Raw genomic sequence first — 16,743 nt, 5'->3', positions numbered from 1 at the left:
AAATAAGACATTTACCTACTGAAGCGCCTTCTCTTCATTTGAAAGGAGGTGAATTTTTATTTATTCCCAATCTATTGACAGGGCAGCAAGGTCCCAAGCTACATTTAAAAGACTCTGGATTTGTTAGAGGTGCTCTTGTAGCTGTGATGGCCTCAGTCAAGAATAGGTTTTTAGCAGAGTTACCAACTGAGATATGTGGCATTAAACAGACACACTTTGGAGCACACTGCCTTTATTATAGTTTTCTTCCTTTATTCTCTCTGTATTTTCAGATATCCTACTCAAGCAGTAAAAGAAGAGAAAGAAATAATCCACATCAAAATTAAAAATTGTTAAGCTTGTAGTCAGAATTTGTCACCAAAAAAAAAAAAAAAATTGTCTTCCCATCTTCTCTTCCCTCTTTGTGAGAAGAATTGGGGTACAGAACTCTGTTAGACAGGCAGGCAGTTTTCTCCCGGACTGTGGTTCTATTTTTAGGTCGACATCTCAAATAATTTGCTTTAAAGTTTAGCAGCATCATACTCATATTTATAGAGCATAATATGTATATAGCAGCATAATTGTCATAAATTCATAGATTTAATAACAGAAATTATTTACTTGCTCAAAGTCATTGCTGTTAGTTAGTCTGATCAATGACTGATGGCAAGTTCCTATTATAAATTCAAGAAGCAGATTATTTCTAAAGCTTTCTTACCTAGAAACAATTTTGTCAGCTTACTCAAATGATCTCTGATAGCCTCTTCAAATGGAATTAACAATGATTTGTTTTTTAAAGTAGCTTCCTGACAGAAAAACTCATGTTGAAATGACCAGTGACTTGTTGGATCCTATCAAACTGCTCAGTTCCCAATAGCTTCCATACATATCTTCTCTTCAACCCAAAACATGAAACTAAAACCAACAAAAATGTAAGAGCATTTCTTTTAAAATGTCAGCAGAAAACAAAGCAAATATAAAGGACATGTTCTGAGACATAATGATGTCTTCAGGCTCATGTTTTTGCTTTTGATTTTATTTTATAGTGTTAACATTTTGCATGTTAATTTTTTAGCTTTCTTACTTTTTTAAATAAAAAACTTTGGCACATCTAAAACAATCCTTAATCATATTTTCTAAAGAGCTGTTCCAAGACTGATTCTAGTAGCACCCATGAGCAGCAGAGGTACATGTTAATGCTTAATAGAACAGCAGTTTATTTTGGTTGGAATTGCTCAGAAAACATAAGCCAAAGCTGAAGGCAGCATTGGCAAGGAGATTTATAGAGCAGAACTCCAGGGGAAATATAATGAACTACAGCAAGACTGCACAAGAAGGAAAACAAAGTAACACATAGGAGTGTTCTGAGGAAGAAAAGCAAACTGTTTTCTCCTCTGGCTGGTGTCGCGGTTTAACCCCAGACAGGACATAACCATGCAGGTGCTCACTCCCTCCCAGCCAGGGGGCTGAGGAGGAGAATCAGGAACAGAAAAGTAAAACCTGTGGGTTGAGATAAGAACACTTTAATAATTGCACCAAAGTAAAATATAATAATACTAATGATACTACTATTAGTAGGAGAGGGAAAGAAAGAAGAAAAAAAAAAAAAAAAACAAAGAAAGGACAAGTAATGACTATGCAATTGCTCAGTCCCTGATGACCAGTGTCCAGCCCAGACCTGAGCAGCAATCATCCCCTTCCAGTTTATACACTGGGCATGACTTCTAAGAAAGGAATATCCCTTTGGCCAGTTTGGGTCATTGTTCCTGGCCGTACTCCTTCATGGCTTCTGCTGCAGCTCCTCACTGACAGAGCATGAAACCCAAAGTCCCTCACTTAGGGTAAGCACTATTGAGCAACAGCCAAAACATCAATGTGCTATCATTATTTTCATACTGAATCCAAAATCCCAGCATTGCTCTGAAGAAGAAAATTATCTCTGTCCCAGCTGAAACCAGAACAGTATCCAACCCTTTCCACACCACTTGTGTCATGCCGGGTCCCACACTTCCAAATACCCCATCACCTTTCCCATCTTTTGCTGGATATACCCACAGATACCATTCTCTAAGTCTATAGGCCATCTTGTTGAAGTCCACTGAATTAATCTAATCCATGACCCCAGTCCTCATCTTTCATAATAATTTTTCAGGGCAGGAAAGATGGCACGTGATGTTGGATTGTTGCATGTTGAAAACTGTTCTGATTCCATCATCACTGTGCCACCATCAGTTGCATGATGTGAAGAGGAGACCCTTCCTTCAAATATCTAATTCAGCATGAGTAACCAGAGTGCCAGGAGGAGCTGAGCTTCAGTACCAATCACTTCCAAATATGCTTCAACACCTTCATAAGCTGCCAGTAGCTCTTCATCATTACAGTATAGTGGGCTTTAGATCCTCTGGAGTCAATGTGACTCCATAAGGATCAGTCTTGAGTCTCTCCTGGTACTTTCTACCAGAGGCTCCAAGTAGGACTGTCTCCCCTGTCTGTGGTGTACAGCACATTCACATTTTGCCCTGTTCAGACTGGCTCAAGGGCTCTTGCTTGTATTGTCTAGAGGCTTGATGCTCAGGGCCTCAGTTGAAATCATTCTTCCTGGACACTTGAGAGGGCTGACAATCGGACTGCAGTTTGGAATGTGCATTCTCGAAATACCTGCAGAACCTAAGAAAGCTTCTATTTCTTTCTTGTCAGTTGGTGGAGACATTGCTGTTTTTTATGATCACATCCATTAGGATGTGGCAACACCCTTCTCACTGCTGTAGTTCCTAAAGTTGCATCTCCTGTGCAGGTCCCTTGACCTTTATTTTATGGCAAAACTATTGGTAGACTATTTTCTTCCCTTTCTCAAACACTTCTGATGTATCACCACACAATGATATCATCTACATACTGCAGGTGTTCCCCAGCTTCACCCACTGTTCCACTGCCTCTGGATCCCTCCATGGCTGATGGTGGGGCTGTGCTTCCTCCCCTGGGGCAGTCAATTTCAGGTGTGCTGGACGTCCCTCCAAGTGAAATCGACTGGAGTGTGAGTAGCTCCAATGCTCGTTAACAGAATTTGAGTAGCTTCAGAGCCCGTTGGTGGAATTTGAATGCGTTTCCTCCCTCGAGGGGCATTGGGGCTGGGTGTAACTATTGACAGATCCCGGCAGGTGGCTCCCGAAATACGAAGCGATGCTGAGCGCTCCGGGTTCGCCCCGCAGCCAGCGGCTCTCACCAGACCAAAAGCCGATACGGGGAAGTACAACAGAACCCAGGCCTCGAAGGCGACAGACACCAAAACAGCAACAAATGCTGCAAGTAAGGTATTGCACAACACAGCCCTGAGAACAAGCGCAACCACTCTGGTGGCAAATAAATCAGCATTGTAACCGGTGACTATTAAATGCAATGAAGGCTTGTAACTTGTTTTAATACTCTCTGGTCAGATCAGTCATCATATCAACTTTCCAGGCCCTACCTTGAGCAGCAAGGAGACTGTCATGGCTTAATCCAGACACCAACCACCAGGCAGCTGCTCAATGCCAACCTCCCCATGAGATGAGGAGAATCAGGAAAAATGGGGTGAAATAAGAACAGTGTAATAATTGAAGAAAAATAACTACTCATAATACTAATGTAATAATATTACTAGTATAAAAAACAGAGGCACAGAGAGAGAGGAAAAAAACCCAAGAGAAACAAGTGATGTACAGTACAATTGCTCACCACTCACCGGCCAATGGCCACCCTACTTCCAAGCAGTGATCATCCCCTCCCAGCTGACTCCCCCCCAGTTTATATACTACATATAAGCATATAAGCATGACATTCTGTTGTATGGAATATCCCTCTGGCCAGTTTGGGTCACCTGTCCTGGTCATGCTCTTTCATTGCTTTTTGTGCAGCTCCACACTGGCAGAGGATGAGACACTGAGAATATCCTGACAAGAGAAGCACCGCTCAGCAACAGCTGAAATATCAGTCTGTTATCCTTATCCTCACACTGAATCCCAACCACAACACTGTACAAGATACTGGAAAGAAAACTACCTCTATGCTAGCTGAAACCAGGACATTTATGGTCTAAGACTACAAAAAATTAGGAACTCATCTTTAAAAACACAGCTCTTTGGGCAATGAACAGGCCCAGATGAAGTTAGTAGTAAACACCTGTGTGATAAGATTATCAGTACAAAGTTCTTAGAAAGAGTTAGAATGTGGTCCTGAAGTGCTGAATCCTCAGTGACCCTTCTCAGGTTCATCCCAATGGAGCTCTAATTGCAATAATTTTCTTGGAAAGATGGTCCCCATATAAACCGACCCTTGTTCTCAGCACCTGGGCTTCTTCCAGGGCTCTAAAAATAATTGTTTGGCTGTATTCCCAAGAAATAAAAGCACAACCTTTCAGGTTTAAGGGATGCCAGCAGAGGAAGGAAGGCAAAGGGAAAATGCTGCATCAATCTCGTAAGGATGTACAGAATCTGCACATTACAAAGAAGATGGAGGTTGCAGAGGTGCTGCAATGCCACTGTGGAATGGCAGCCACCCCACCATCCTGGGAGGGAGATGCCCACCCTGTGTAAGGAAATAAAGGCAGTGGGGGGCATAGGTGCAGACTCAGCCTGGCCTCAGGCAGTGAAGGCAGAATTTCATTCTCTGATCTGCATGACTTACACAGATAGGTGGAGCTAGATCATTCCCAATAAGATGAGTTAAAAAGAAATTTTCGAGCTTAATTTTAGTCTTGCTAATCTGAAAATGCATTTGCTATTTTCAACTCCCTGCCACAGGCAAGTGAACAATGAGTAAGGGCTGTGTTGGCAGGCTGAGAGGTATGGAGAGGTTCCCAAAAAGCAGCAGAGGGATGCTGTAGCTTTTGCATTCCAGTAACTGGCTTCCTTCTTCTGCTTAGGACAGGACATGCCATCTGTTCCCAGCCATCCCAGGAACTGGGCTGCTGGGAATTAGCCAGGCTGTGATCCAGAGAAGTGCCTGGATACCGCCTCTTGGGGAAGTGATTTCAAAGCAGAATATCCAGCTGTGTGTACTGCCCCCAAACAACAGAACTGCACAGAAACAACAGCCAGGAGCTTGGCTTCCCTAAGCAATCACAACTTCTGCAAGAAGTTATGCTGAGCATTGGTACAAAGTAAAAATCCAGCTGTTGATTTCCTTTGCTCTGGCATTCAGATGCTACAGGAGCTGATGCTCCTTCCTTTCCAAGCAGGAAGGAGAGAGCAGCCTGGAAAATACTCCAACCTTCAGCTAATGCTTCACTTCTGATAGACAAACATGCTCTTTACCTTGCTCCTATCTTAAGTAAATATTTCCCCAAGAATGTTGTCAGCTCTCCGGTCTGATGCCATTAATTGATTTTCATTAAATCAGGGGACTGCTTATGTTCCAGATAAAGCACAGTCTGCAGAGTGGCCCCTCAGGCCCTGGTAGTTGCTAGTGAAGTACAGCATGGATCAGCTCAGCCACTTCCAGCTGGTACAACCTGTACAGGCCACATGGGTCTGGCAGCAAAGATGGAGAGAAGCAGTGTAGGGTGTCTCTTGCTGGTTAATTAGTGTCTCCAAGCAAATTCAGACAGAAGTGAAGAGTTTCAACAGTGATAGAAAGATAGCAATAGATGCCAGAGGTACAGTCATACTCCAAAGCACTGAAAGGCCATATCTTGACTGCTGATGCAAGATAATATCACATGCTCTCTGCATGTGGTGCTATGTGGCCAAGTTAATTCCTGTCTTATGGATTCAGAGTCCCAGCGTTCATGTTTCTCATGGAAAAGGTGTGTTAAAGGGAAAATGCAGGCCTGGGGTAGCAGCCTGTGTAACCAGAATAGCTTTTGCATGCGTTTGGAGAGCACATTTCAAAACCAAGACCCCTATTTCTGTGAAAAGGGCACATTACAGGATTTGTATGTGCCTTTCTGCTCAGCTCACCAGGCTGTCATGGATCTTTTGCTGTTTCCATGACTTGCTGACCCCTCCTCTGGCTCCAAGCATTTGAAGCTGAGCCCTTTGGCCAAACAGCCCTTGCTGAAATGTCAATACACTACAGAACACTGGCTCACAGGGTTCATCATGATTTCCAGGCAGTATGTGGCTTTGTTTCTCTGCTTTCTGCTACTGATCCCTCTTTCTCTGGATGCAGGTATGTTGTAGGATATAGCTGTAATGATGCTTACTGGAAATTGAGCTCTTTCCTCTTTCTTTCCTGTTACTGAGGTGATTTCCACTGCAGGTTTTTGAGCACTGTTGCATGTTTTTCCTGTCTCCTGCTGTGCCTGTGTGTTATTCTAAAGCTATCATTTACTCTCAGAAATGCCCCTTGCCCTTTTTCCACCAACTAAGGAAAAGCACCTCTAGATGGCTAAATTAATTTTTTATCTTGGTGTACAGACAGCAGGCAAACCACCAGCTGTCTACATGAAGAAAGGAACTGGGATTTACTGTTATTTCTTGCAGAACTGGGACATTTTTCAAAGCAAAACATCAATAGACTGTCATTCAGCTGATGAGTAATTAAAGTGGGTAGGATTCACCCTGTTTCAGTAGAAGGCAAGAGAAGAGGTAGCTCTTCAGCTGCTCAGTGTATGTCCAAAAACCAGCTCCCATATTAATAAAGCAGATCCAGTGCTCTCAGATTCCCCATTAGCCATTGACTAGGTCTTGTTTGTTGCAGTGAGGAAAGGTGGAAACATAGGTAGCAAAGTCAGAAATTATCCAATAAAAAAAAGTGGATAATGCCAAAATTAGTGGATGGATGTCCCAAGCCATGTGCTCAGGCGTGCTTCTCTGTCAGAGTCTGTGCCCATGCACTGATACGTGTGCCACGTATCTGTAGCATAAGATTAATTAAAAGCCTTTAAGGAAAGCCATATCAAATGCATACAACCTGACTGAAATTGAGGCATAAAGATGCAGCTGAAATTCCTATAATGACCAAATGCTTATGAAGCACCCAGGGATAAATTCAGCACACAATACTTCATTCTTCTAAGTAACCTTGAAATACAGGGGGAAATTACCACTATTCTGCACGCAATATCTGAATCAACAAATATCTGGAATTAGAGACAAATGTTTATGGAGACACCTCACATCACTTCAGACTGGAAAGAACCCTCTTAGCATCTATGATTAGGTGTGTATTGCTGATGACACACGAGTTTGTTTTTCAATACCCCTCAGGGCCCCTTCAGCAGGCAGAAGATAACTCCCACGCTTTTGGAGAGGAGTCCTAGGGAAAGGCAGGAGATATATATCAGACTCAATCCCCAGATCTACCCACAAACAGAGGTGTAACAGTTAAAGCACTGAAATGTGAGCTCCCCTACAGATGTAAAGGAGAAAAAGGAAAAAAACGGAAAAACTAAAAATTTCAATACTTTTTCTGTGTAGTGCATGAAGTAAAATTACACACCAGCACTTGGACTTCTTGTTCCTTACCCTGAATTATACTGCGAGACCACAGCTGTGTGATGTGCTACTATCCTGAGGCTGAGGTCAGCATGGTGACCATGACATTAGTGTGTCCAGTGCACACTTCTGCCAGTTGCAAGCTGCAGTTCTAGGAAATGAACTCTGCTGATGCCTGCTATCAAACCTATGTACCCAATATCTTTCCAAAGCATGGTAGATACACACAAGAAGACCCCTTCCTGGCTGTAGTCTGTAGTGATGGCAGGAGCTAGGAGCCATTCACAGGCTCCACTAGGACATGCAGCTAGCATTTTCCAGCTTTCCTATACATAACATAACCTTTTCCATATAATAAAATTAAAGATAATATATTAAAGCAGTGGCTCAAAATTGTGGTCTACTAGAGGAGGGATAAATCCTTTCATCAGGTCCAACAAGTGGAGGGGTGTGAAATACATGTGACCTTGAGCGAAGGCAGGACTGTGGTCCACCTGTCACTGTGACTGACTATCAAGTACAGAAAAATCAGCTTTTACCATGTACACTAGTGCTAGATAAAGTGACACAAGCTTTCCAGTGCCATGTACACCAGTGCTTGATCAAGTGACACAAGCTCTCCCAGTGCTCAGATGCATATGACATGCAACAGTACCTCAGGAGTCACTGACATGCATACAACACACACAGCCCACTGCTGTAACACACCATCTTCTCTGAGTTCTGGCATCTCTAAAATTCCTCTGTTGTTGCTTTACCTTGAGGCAGGCCAGAGAAAGGAGACTCTTTCACATCTGCCCATTTTTTTCTTAAGTGTCTCAGAAAATCTTGGGAAACAGAAATGCTTTCAGGGAAAACTGCCCCCCCATCCTCTCTAGCAAGCGCAGTCATATGACAAACAGAACATGCCTCTGCTTTTCAGTCTTTCTAAAGCAGGAAGAGGCAAGCAATGTTTTGGAAAGAAAAAGACGAGCCAACAGCTTCTTTGAAGAGATAAAACTGGGGTCACTAGAGCGAGAATGCATGGAAGAATTGTGTTCCTATGAGGAAGCAAGAGAGATTTACGGTGATCTTGAAAGAACAGTAAGTAACATAGGGCTGGGCAAGCACTCATTGTCACAAGGACTCTCCCTATTCAAGGGACACTTTAAACCACCAGAGTTAAAAAAGCACTTTGTGTCCTGCATTTTGCATTTTTCTTTTCTATTTACAGGGGTACACAGGAGCAGTGAGTTTCAGGAGAGCATACTGCATGGACAATCCCAAGCAGTAACCATCTAAGGGATGGTGGGAAAATGGATGCTCTCTAAGACAAACCCCCAGTAATGCCTGCCCTGACAATACTTTTAATTATTGTATTGTGCCACATTTTTTTCAGTCAATCCCACCTCAGCTATACAGATCTTATTTATGTTTGACCCACTTATGTGCATTAAACAAGTATATGAAAATAATGTACAATCTAGAAAACAGAATATTTTATGGATATTAGCTGTCACAAACTATAAAGGCAGAAGTGACATCACTCTGTCTGTAACCCATGCTGTGCAACAAGGGCTGTAAGACTTGACTTGATTCTTCTTTAATCAAATCTCACATCTTTTTCTTCCAGGAAGAGTTCTGGCGCACCTATTCCGGTACGATCATTCAGGATGTTCTAACAGCTGTGGAACACTCCCGCTGCTGCAGCTCTTTGCGTGAGCTGGACTGACACTGAGTGTTTTACAGACCCCAACCAGTGTGCCTCCAACCCCTGTCAGAATGGTGGGATTTGTGATGACCAGTTCCAGGATTATGTTTGCCGCTGTCCTGTCGAATACGAGGGCAAGAGCTGTGAAAAAGGTCAGCTGTGGCACAACTTACCAAAATAAAAATGTCGTTATTGATTCAAATGCAAGGCATTGAGATAAACAATAGCAGTCATTGTAATTCAGGATTTGGACTTGATGATCCTCGTTGGTGCCTTCCAACCCAGGATATTCTATGGTTCTGTGATTCTGCATCATTCTAGCTGTGACAGCTACTGTCATAACACTTTTGGTGCTGCGGGATGGATCTAACCAGGTAGCAGTCAGGCACTGCAAGGCAGCAGAATACTTAATTGCCCTATAATGATTTTGTGGGGAAAAAAAAGAAAAATTTTATTTGCGCACCATCTGAGAAAAAAGAAAGAATTATTTCCTACTCAAGTGCTGAAGTTATTTTAACTTAGAAGCTCCATGCAGTATGTGAGAACTATACTGCATATGTACAAAGCCCAAAAGAAAGGATCCCATGGTTTATGAAGTTAATACACATCTTTCCACTGATTTCAGAAGACACTGAAACATTGAACATTGAGTGTTACATCCTCAGAACATGCAGAGTCTGGACAAGAGCTAGGCACTCATCAAGTCTAGGCAGGCAGTCTCAACAGTCATCCCAGAGCATCTTCCATGCTAAATGGCAAAACATCAAAGAATTAAAATTTTTCAGTCATATTTTATAATGGTTACCATACAATTACAATATCTCAAATCTTGAGACAGCTCAGATACTGTATAAATGCTGATTGATTTAATTTTATGTATATCTTTCTTAAACAAAGCCTATTCTCCCCTAATCCCTGGAGATCCAGGCCTACTTAGCTTTTGATGGAAGGCATTTTTGATGAAGTTGCTCTGCATAAATCACAGAAATCTTTTTTCCTGCTTTGCTTTCCTGATGACATTCCAATTGTAAGTTATCAATGTTAAGCACAAAAATCCAAGTCTTGAATCCTAAATTCTCTTTCTGTGACTTTAGCTGTGGCTGACAAACTGAAGTGCATTTTTGACAATGGTGGCTGTGAACAGTACTGTACTGACAAGCAGTCCAAAATACGACTGTGCTTCTGTGATGATGATTACACTTTAGCAAGTGATGGCGTGTCCTGCATCCCTCGAGGTAAGACACTATCAGCCTGATGCTAAGTCTAAGCCAGCTCTGGAAGAAAACTTTTCAATATGTACATGTCAGGACATGCAATGCATAATGCTTGGATACCAGCTCCTCACCTCTTCAACTGGGACTAGGGTAGTGCAAGTTAATCTTTTTGCCAATACATAAGCTGGCACCTGACTCTTTTGCAGATGTCTACTTGAATTACTTTATTAGAGGGAAAAGGAGACCCCTGAGGGTATGAACATAACAACATAATGGACAGAGCCACAGGGAGCATGCAAAGTAATTTTGAGGAGTGGTGCTCCCCTGCACACACTTCAATGGAGCACTCATGCAGAGAGCTTGTAATGACAACCTAGCTCTCAACAGCAGCAATTTCATTAGAAAAAAATGTCTACTAATGTGCTTACCCCTTACTAACAGATTCTGCAATACCACATGATGGGAAAGCTGCTTTTGTTAAAAGCTAGGAACAAACAATTCAAAATTCCTCACAGGCTTTTCAGTGCATCTTTCCCTGCAAGGAAGATGTATTTGTTGCTGGTTGCTTCTTGGGGACCAAAATAGCTGTAAAATTGGCCATGTGTTGCAAGGAAAAAAAACTGCATAACTGCCAGGCTGACAGTCCCCTCACTGTCCCTCTGTCATCTCCCACAATGGCCTAAATTTATGTTGCTCTACACACACCATTAGAGACTATGAGTGTCATGTGTTATGTCTGTTTAATCTTTCACCAGCTGCCACCAAAAAGCATCCTGTTTCTCCATACCTTGCATGTACATGTAAAACCTTCATGCTGTCTTCATGTCAGCTGAAGTACTTACAGCTCCACAGAGAGATTGCATGCAGCTCAGCAGAGACTATAGGACCCTGGCTCCCAAAGAGGTAGAAAAAGAGCACTCCTTCTCACAGCATTATCACAGAGTGAAGAGACTGCCAGACAGAAGGGATGGTGTGTTCAGTTACAGCACAGACACCTGGCACACAGGCACCCCTAAGGGTAGACCTTCTCCTTTACAGGAAAACTCAGCTGGGTGAAGGATGTACTGGAAACACCAAGATTTCCTCTGCACTACAGCTTAACTGCAAGTTCAGTCAGGATTTGATTCTCTTTATGGCCAGTCTTCACATTCTGGCTCAGGCAGAGCAGAGATGTGCAGTCTGGAAGAATCCAGCAGGCTCTGGACACAAGCAAACAAGGTAGTGAGGGAGAGGCACACCACGAGACAAATTTCTGCCGTTGGGATGTCTTTGGCTCTGCCCAAACAAAGAATGGCAAGATGTACACCCCACGATTAAGCCTCTGTCTCACTCTGCCATGGATACAGTGCACTTGGTACAACTGACTTAAAGTCAGTAGGGACAAAGAAAATGTGTAGACTACAGAGCTTGTCAGGGTCACTTCTGCACTCCAGCCTGCAGCCTACCTCATTGTGTTGATGTGTATCTTAAGCAGGTTTATTGTCTGCAAAGAGCTATGGTAGGTGAGTCCATGTCAGTGATACTGTAAGGGCCTCAACTCTAATTTTAAGAGCATTTCTGGCTGTTTCCAAACAAAAAACGACTATTTACCTGCTGAGCTGCTTTACATTATTTTTGAGAATTCATGGTCCTAGAAATCAGTTTTCCAGCTGACAAAGCTTCTCTGAAGACATTACACATTTTTCTGTGGTTTCAGTACAATAAAATCCTTGTTGCCTTTTGTTGTTTGGGTTTTGCTTTTTTGGTTTTTTTTCACAGTGAAATACCCATGTGGAAAAATACCAGTGCTGGCAAAAAAAAGTTCAACTGCACATGGGAGAATAGTAGGTGGTTTCATCTGTCCTCCAGGTGAATGTCCATGGCAAGTGAGTTTTCAAAAATCTTTCACCGCTTTTATTTTTCAAATTTCTTTATAAAACCACTACACTAAATTCATTGCTTTAAATCTATGATGTTAAAAATTCATAAAAAGTGCCATGTCTTGATAACCAAATTCCTTCTTCATCCATAGTCAGCAGATCTACCTGTTCCACTTAGGCAACTTAGCTTTGTTCTGGAGTACCTGGTTTCATAGGATTAGAGTGGTAGCACAGCTGTCTCTATTTCCTCACGCCTTAGTCCTTAACTTCACTGCCAGCAAGAATTTTAGTTGCACCTTTAGTGAGATACGCTTTGGGCCATATGCAATATGCAGGGTCCATACTGCAAGATGAAGAAAATTTCCACGGGAAGTCTTCCCTTGCCAAGTTCACCATGCAGTCAAACACACCATGGTATTGTCAAACACAGCTGCATAAAAGGACAGAAAGAATCAATATGAAACCCATCTCTACTGAGATTTATGTCAAGAACATTTGATGAAAAACATTAATTTGCTTTATGTTGGCAGGCCCTTATAATACAGGATCAGAGAGAAAAGTGTGGTGGCACCCTGCTTTCCCCAGAGTGGGTGGTCACTGCAGCTCACTGCTTGGAGCACACTCACCCTAAACAGCTTCGGGTGAGACTGGGTATGTATCTTCCCCTCCTCATCTTATCAAGGTGGTGGCAGCTTCTCAACCTGATAAAATCAGAGTAGGCACCTTTGGCAGTACAAGGTAATTGTCCTCAGGGGTATCAGACTAGAAACACCCCACATCCTCAAACCTCCAAGGACTCAAGGAGCTACCTGACATGACCTGCGATTAATAACTTTTCCAGGTGAACACAAGATAAATGTTGATGAGAAAACTGAGCAAGAAAGTGGAGTTGCCAGGATGATAATTCACGAAGAATACAAGAATGGACAGGTCAACAATGATATTGCCCTCTTGAACCTGGAAACACCTGTGAATCTCACCGACTATGTGGTGCCAATATGTTTGCCTGAGAAAAGGTTTGCTGTGTTTGAACTGTCCACCATCAAGTTCTCCACAGTAAGTGGATGGGGACGACTAATAGATGGAGGTGCCACCTCTTCTGTTCTGATGAGAGTTGATTTGCCACGTGTAAAGACACAAGAATGTGAAAAGGAGACCGATTTAAATATTACAGAGAATATGTTCTGTGCAGGAGACCTGTCTGGGGTTAAGGACTCCTGCAAGGGAGACAGTGGTGGTCCTCATGCTACACAGTACAAGAACACTTGGTTTCTGACTGGGGTTGTCAGCTGGGGAAAGGGCTGTGCTGTTGAAGGCAGCTATGGGGTTTACACAAGGGTATCCAAATACATCGACTGGTTGAGGAAGCACATGGACTAATGATGTTGAGCCACAGCATTTCCAGGTTGTGTTATTGCCCCCCAGTCCGTCTGTACCATTTTCCCATTGAAGGATTCCTTCATATTCTTGGATATTTGATGCAGGCCATACTCACAACACTATTAAAGATTTGAAGTGAGCCTAAGGCCTACTTGAATACATAAAATAACTTCCCTGTCAGTGCTGTCTGTAAACTTGTGTATCTTGTCAAGCAGGCAGAGAACAACCATAACAAATCAGACACAATGTCCCTCCTGTTCTGCATCAATTTCTGCTAAAGGTCAGATGCTGAGAGAAAGACTGTCAGCAATACATCACGCAGATCATAAGCCTTCCTCCCACTACCCTCTGAACTTCTGGTAATCAGTGAAGTACAGACTTCCTGAGCCAGAAGTCGCATTAGATTGAACAGTCATGAATGAATGTGCTGTCCATAATTGTGTGCAATCTCCTTTAAACATATTTATGCTTCTGGCTTTCATAACTTCCTATGCTATGGATCCTGTAATATAATGATGAAATAGCAGGAACAAAAATAGAAAAGGTGCTTCCTTTAGCTTATGTTAGAGCAGCTTTCTCCTGCAGTTGCAGTGGCAACAGGGAGATTTGAAGGGGAGGAACTGCAGGCACTCTCCAGGACAAGGAAATCTGGAAAGAGGTTGATTCCATATTTACAAGTCTGCTATGAAAACTTCATTTAAATCTTATTGCACCAAGCACTATTGCTATAAGGCTAGTAAGTGCAATATTTAACCCTATATTTATGAGTGATAAAGAATACCACTGATTTAATCTTATATTTGCCTTGATATTATGCTTGTCTATAGAAAGAGTGCAAATGAAAGGGAATGTTAATCAGTTGTCCAGTATAATCTCAATTGTACTCCTATCCTGAGATCTAACCAGAACAGGATAATTGTCTGCCCCTCTGTGAAACGCTGACCAAAGACCATTCACTAAAGTCTTAAGGCATAAATGATAGCTCTGAAGCTCTCTGAAAACATACAGTTAAAAAATGTACTTTCTAACCTTAGTCTGAAAACACTGAAAAGGTGAGGAAAATAAAAATGAACTAGCAGATTGGAAAACAGTTTAAATATCTGATGCAGAATTTATGCTCTAGATTGTTCAAACAATGCAGAATATCAACTCAATCGCAAAAGCTTATCAGAAAGTAGGACACAACTGATCATACTCTATTATTAGGGGGAAACATTGTCATTGTATGGTACATACCATGTAATACTGAACATCCTAGAGCCTACTTTATTAACAGAGAAGGAAGTTTTACTGTTCATTTAGGTAGTGAAGTGAACTAGGAAAGGCAGCAAATTTCAGAGACCTGAGAAACAAGAGATGTTACAGTATATATGCATACGTGCACTAGACATTCTCCTTACTCCTAAAGAGAGTCCAGTCTCAAGGAGAAAGTAAGTAGTGACCAGCAAATAAAGCTTCATTTTCATTTAGATGAGGTGCTCGGCACTGTAAAACCATCCCTGACGACCCCTCAAGGTAGAATAGTTTCTATTTACCATGATCCATAATATGATTTCTCCTCTATAACATTCCAGTGAAAATACTTATATTTGTGAACAAATCACCTTGCAGAAAAAAGGGTAAAACGCCAAAAGAAATCAGTACTAATAACTGCCGCACAAAATTACTTTTTCAAAACAAATGTGGGTTTTAGATTATTTTTTTTAATATAACAGCCTGCTTAGGAAAGCCAAGAAGACGAAGGAGACCTGATGGCCGGCTCTGGAAGCACTGAGGACTTGGCCTCCAGCGTGCACTGCGAACTCCCCACAGGAAAGGGGAAACTGAGGCCAGTTTCAGCAGGCCAGCGCCCGGCCGAGGTCACTGCTGCAAAGCGCGGAGCCAACAGGTTACAGAGCTGGATGTGGATGGGGCACACGGCCGGGAGCAGCTGCAGCGGCCGGGAGCCCGGCTTTGCCCAGCGCCGGCCCGGGACCACGCCGGCGTATTGAGGGTCCATTCACCTCCCTTCCTCCAAAATAAAAGGTGTCATTTATAAACTTAAAAAGACCAAACAAACAAAAAACAAAACAAAACAAAACAAAACAAACAAACAAAAAAAAAAAAAAAAAAACAAAAAAACCCACAAAAACAATAACAAAAAAAGCCCACAAAAAAACCCACAAAAAATAAAACAAAACAAAAAAAAAAAACCAATTAAAAAAAAAAAAAAAAAAACAACAAAAAACACCCCACCAAACCAAAACCAAAACAAAAATCACCAAAACAAACAAACAAAACATACCAAAAAAACCCAAACAAAACAAACCGCACGCTGCCTTGGGCTTTAAAAAAAAAATAAAGAACAAGAAGATGAGCAGCTTCATCCCCCCGACTGAGAAATCCCGCCGCGGCTGTCACCCCATCCCGGCGCTTCCGCTATTTCTGGGCAGGGTGAAGTTACGCGGCTTCAGTCTCACCCCGCCCGAGGGGCCGAAGACTTCGGCTCCCGTCCCTCCCGTCCCGTCCCTCCCGTCCCGTCCGTCCGTCCCGTCCGTCCGTCCGTCCGTGCCGCCGGCGCGGCCCCGGGCGCGGCTTCGGCGGGCGCCATGGCCGGGCGCCTGCTGCTCCTGCTGCTCTGCGCCGCGCTGCCCGCCGAGCTCCGCGCTCAGGGAGGCGGTAAGGCGGCTCCTTTTCCATCTTTTCGGGAGGGGGAATCTCCCTTCCCAAGAGTCTCCGGGGGCAGGGGGCCCGCCGGGCGAGCGCCGCGGGCCGGTGCTGCGGGCGGGGCGGCGGGCACCGCGCGGCTCAGCCGCGGCGGGTTCGGCTTGTCAGCGCTGCGCCGACCCCGCGCACCGCCGTCAAGCGGGGCTGAGCTTCGGGAGCTGCTGCGGGCATCTCCGGGACGGTGTAGGAAAGTGGGATTGCCCGTCGTTCGCACCGGGAGGACAGCTGCTCTCGCAGCTTGCGGCGCTCTCGTGTGCGAGGGGAAACCTGGCCAAGTCGCGATGGGATGCGCTTGGCCGGGGAGGAGCTGGGGCACAGCGGGGGAGCAGGTCCCGATGCCCTCTTGTGCCGCCAGAGTCTCAGCGCCTAAGTCCAAGGCAACATCAGCAAATAACTTTTCAAAAGCTGTTAACTCGTCCTTCAGTAAGTCGGACTGCTTGGGATTTAAAACAGGATCTTTAGCATGTTTCTGGAATATCCTGCTTCCATTGACCAATGCC

At 43.4% G+C, this 16,743-nt stretch overlaps 1 protein-coding gene across 1 annotated transcript in view; it reads left to right on the top strand.

The window, feature by feature from the left end:
• The first annotated feature begins 5,996 nt into the window (after positions 1–5,996).
• The window catches only part of LOC110478744 (uncharacterized), a 29,902-nt gene continuing 19,155 nt past the window's right edge, over positions 5,997–16,743 (top strand). Inside the window, exons 1-9 of the mRNA XM_077790891.1 lie at positions 5,997–6,126; positions 8,317–8,477; positions 9,007–9,031; positions 9,123–9,236; positions 10,179–10,319; positions 12,057–12,163; positions 12,688–12,808; positions 12,999–13,534; positions 15,970–16,195. Coding sequence (XP_077647017.1) covers positions 6,057–6,126; positions 8,317–8,477; positions 9,007–9,031; positions 9,123–9,236; positions 10,179–10,319; positions 12,057–12,163; positions 12,688–12,808; positions 12,999–13,534; positions 15,970–16,195 — 1,501 coding nt within the window. The 5' untranslated portion in view covers positions 5,997–6,056. The remainder of the gene's footprint in view (positions 6,127–8,316; positions 8,478–9,006; positions 9,032–9,122; positions 9,237–10,178; positions 10,320–12,056; positions 12,164–12,687; positions 12,809–12,998; positions 13,535–15,969; positions 16,196–16,743) is intronic.

Source organism: Lonchura striata, chromosome 2 (assembly GCF_046129695.1).
Source record: "Lonchura striata isolate bLonStr1 chromosome 2, bLonStr1.mat, whole genome shotgun sequence".
NCBI lineage: Eukaryota > Metazoa > Chordata > Aves > Passeriformes > Estrildidae > Lonchura > Lonchura striata.
Note: the sequence above shows the minus strand (reverse complement) of the source record. Positions and strands in the feature narration are given on the sequence as shown.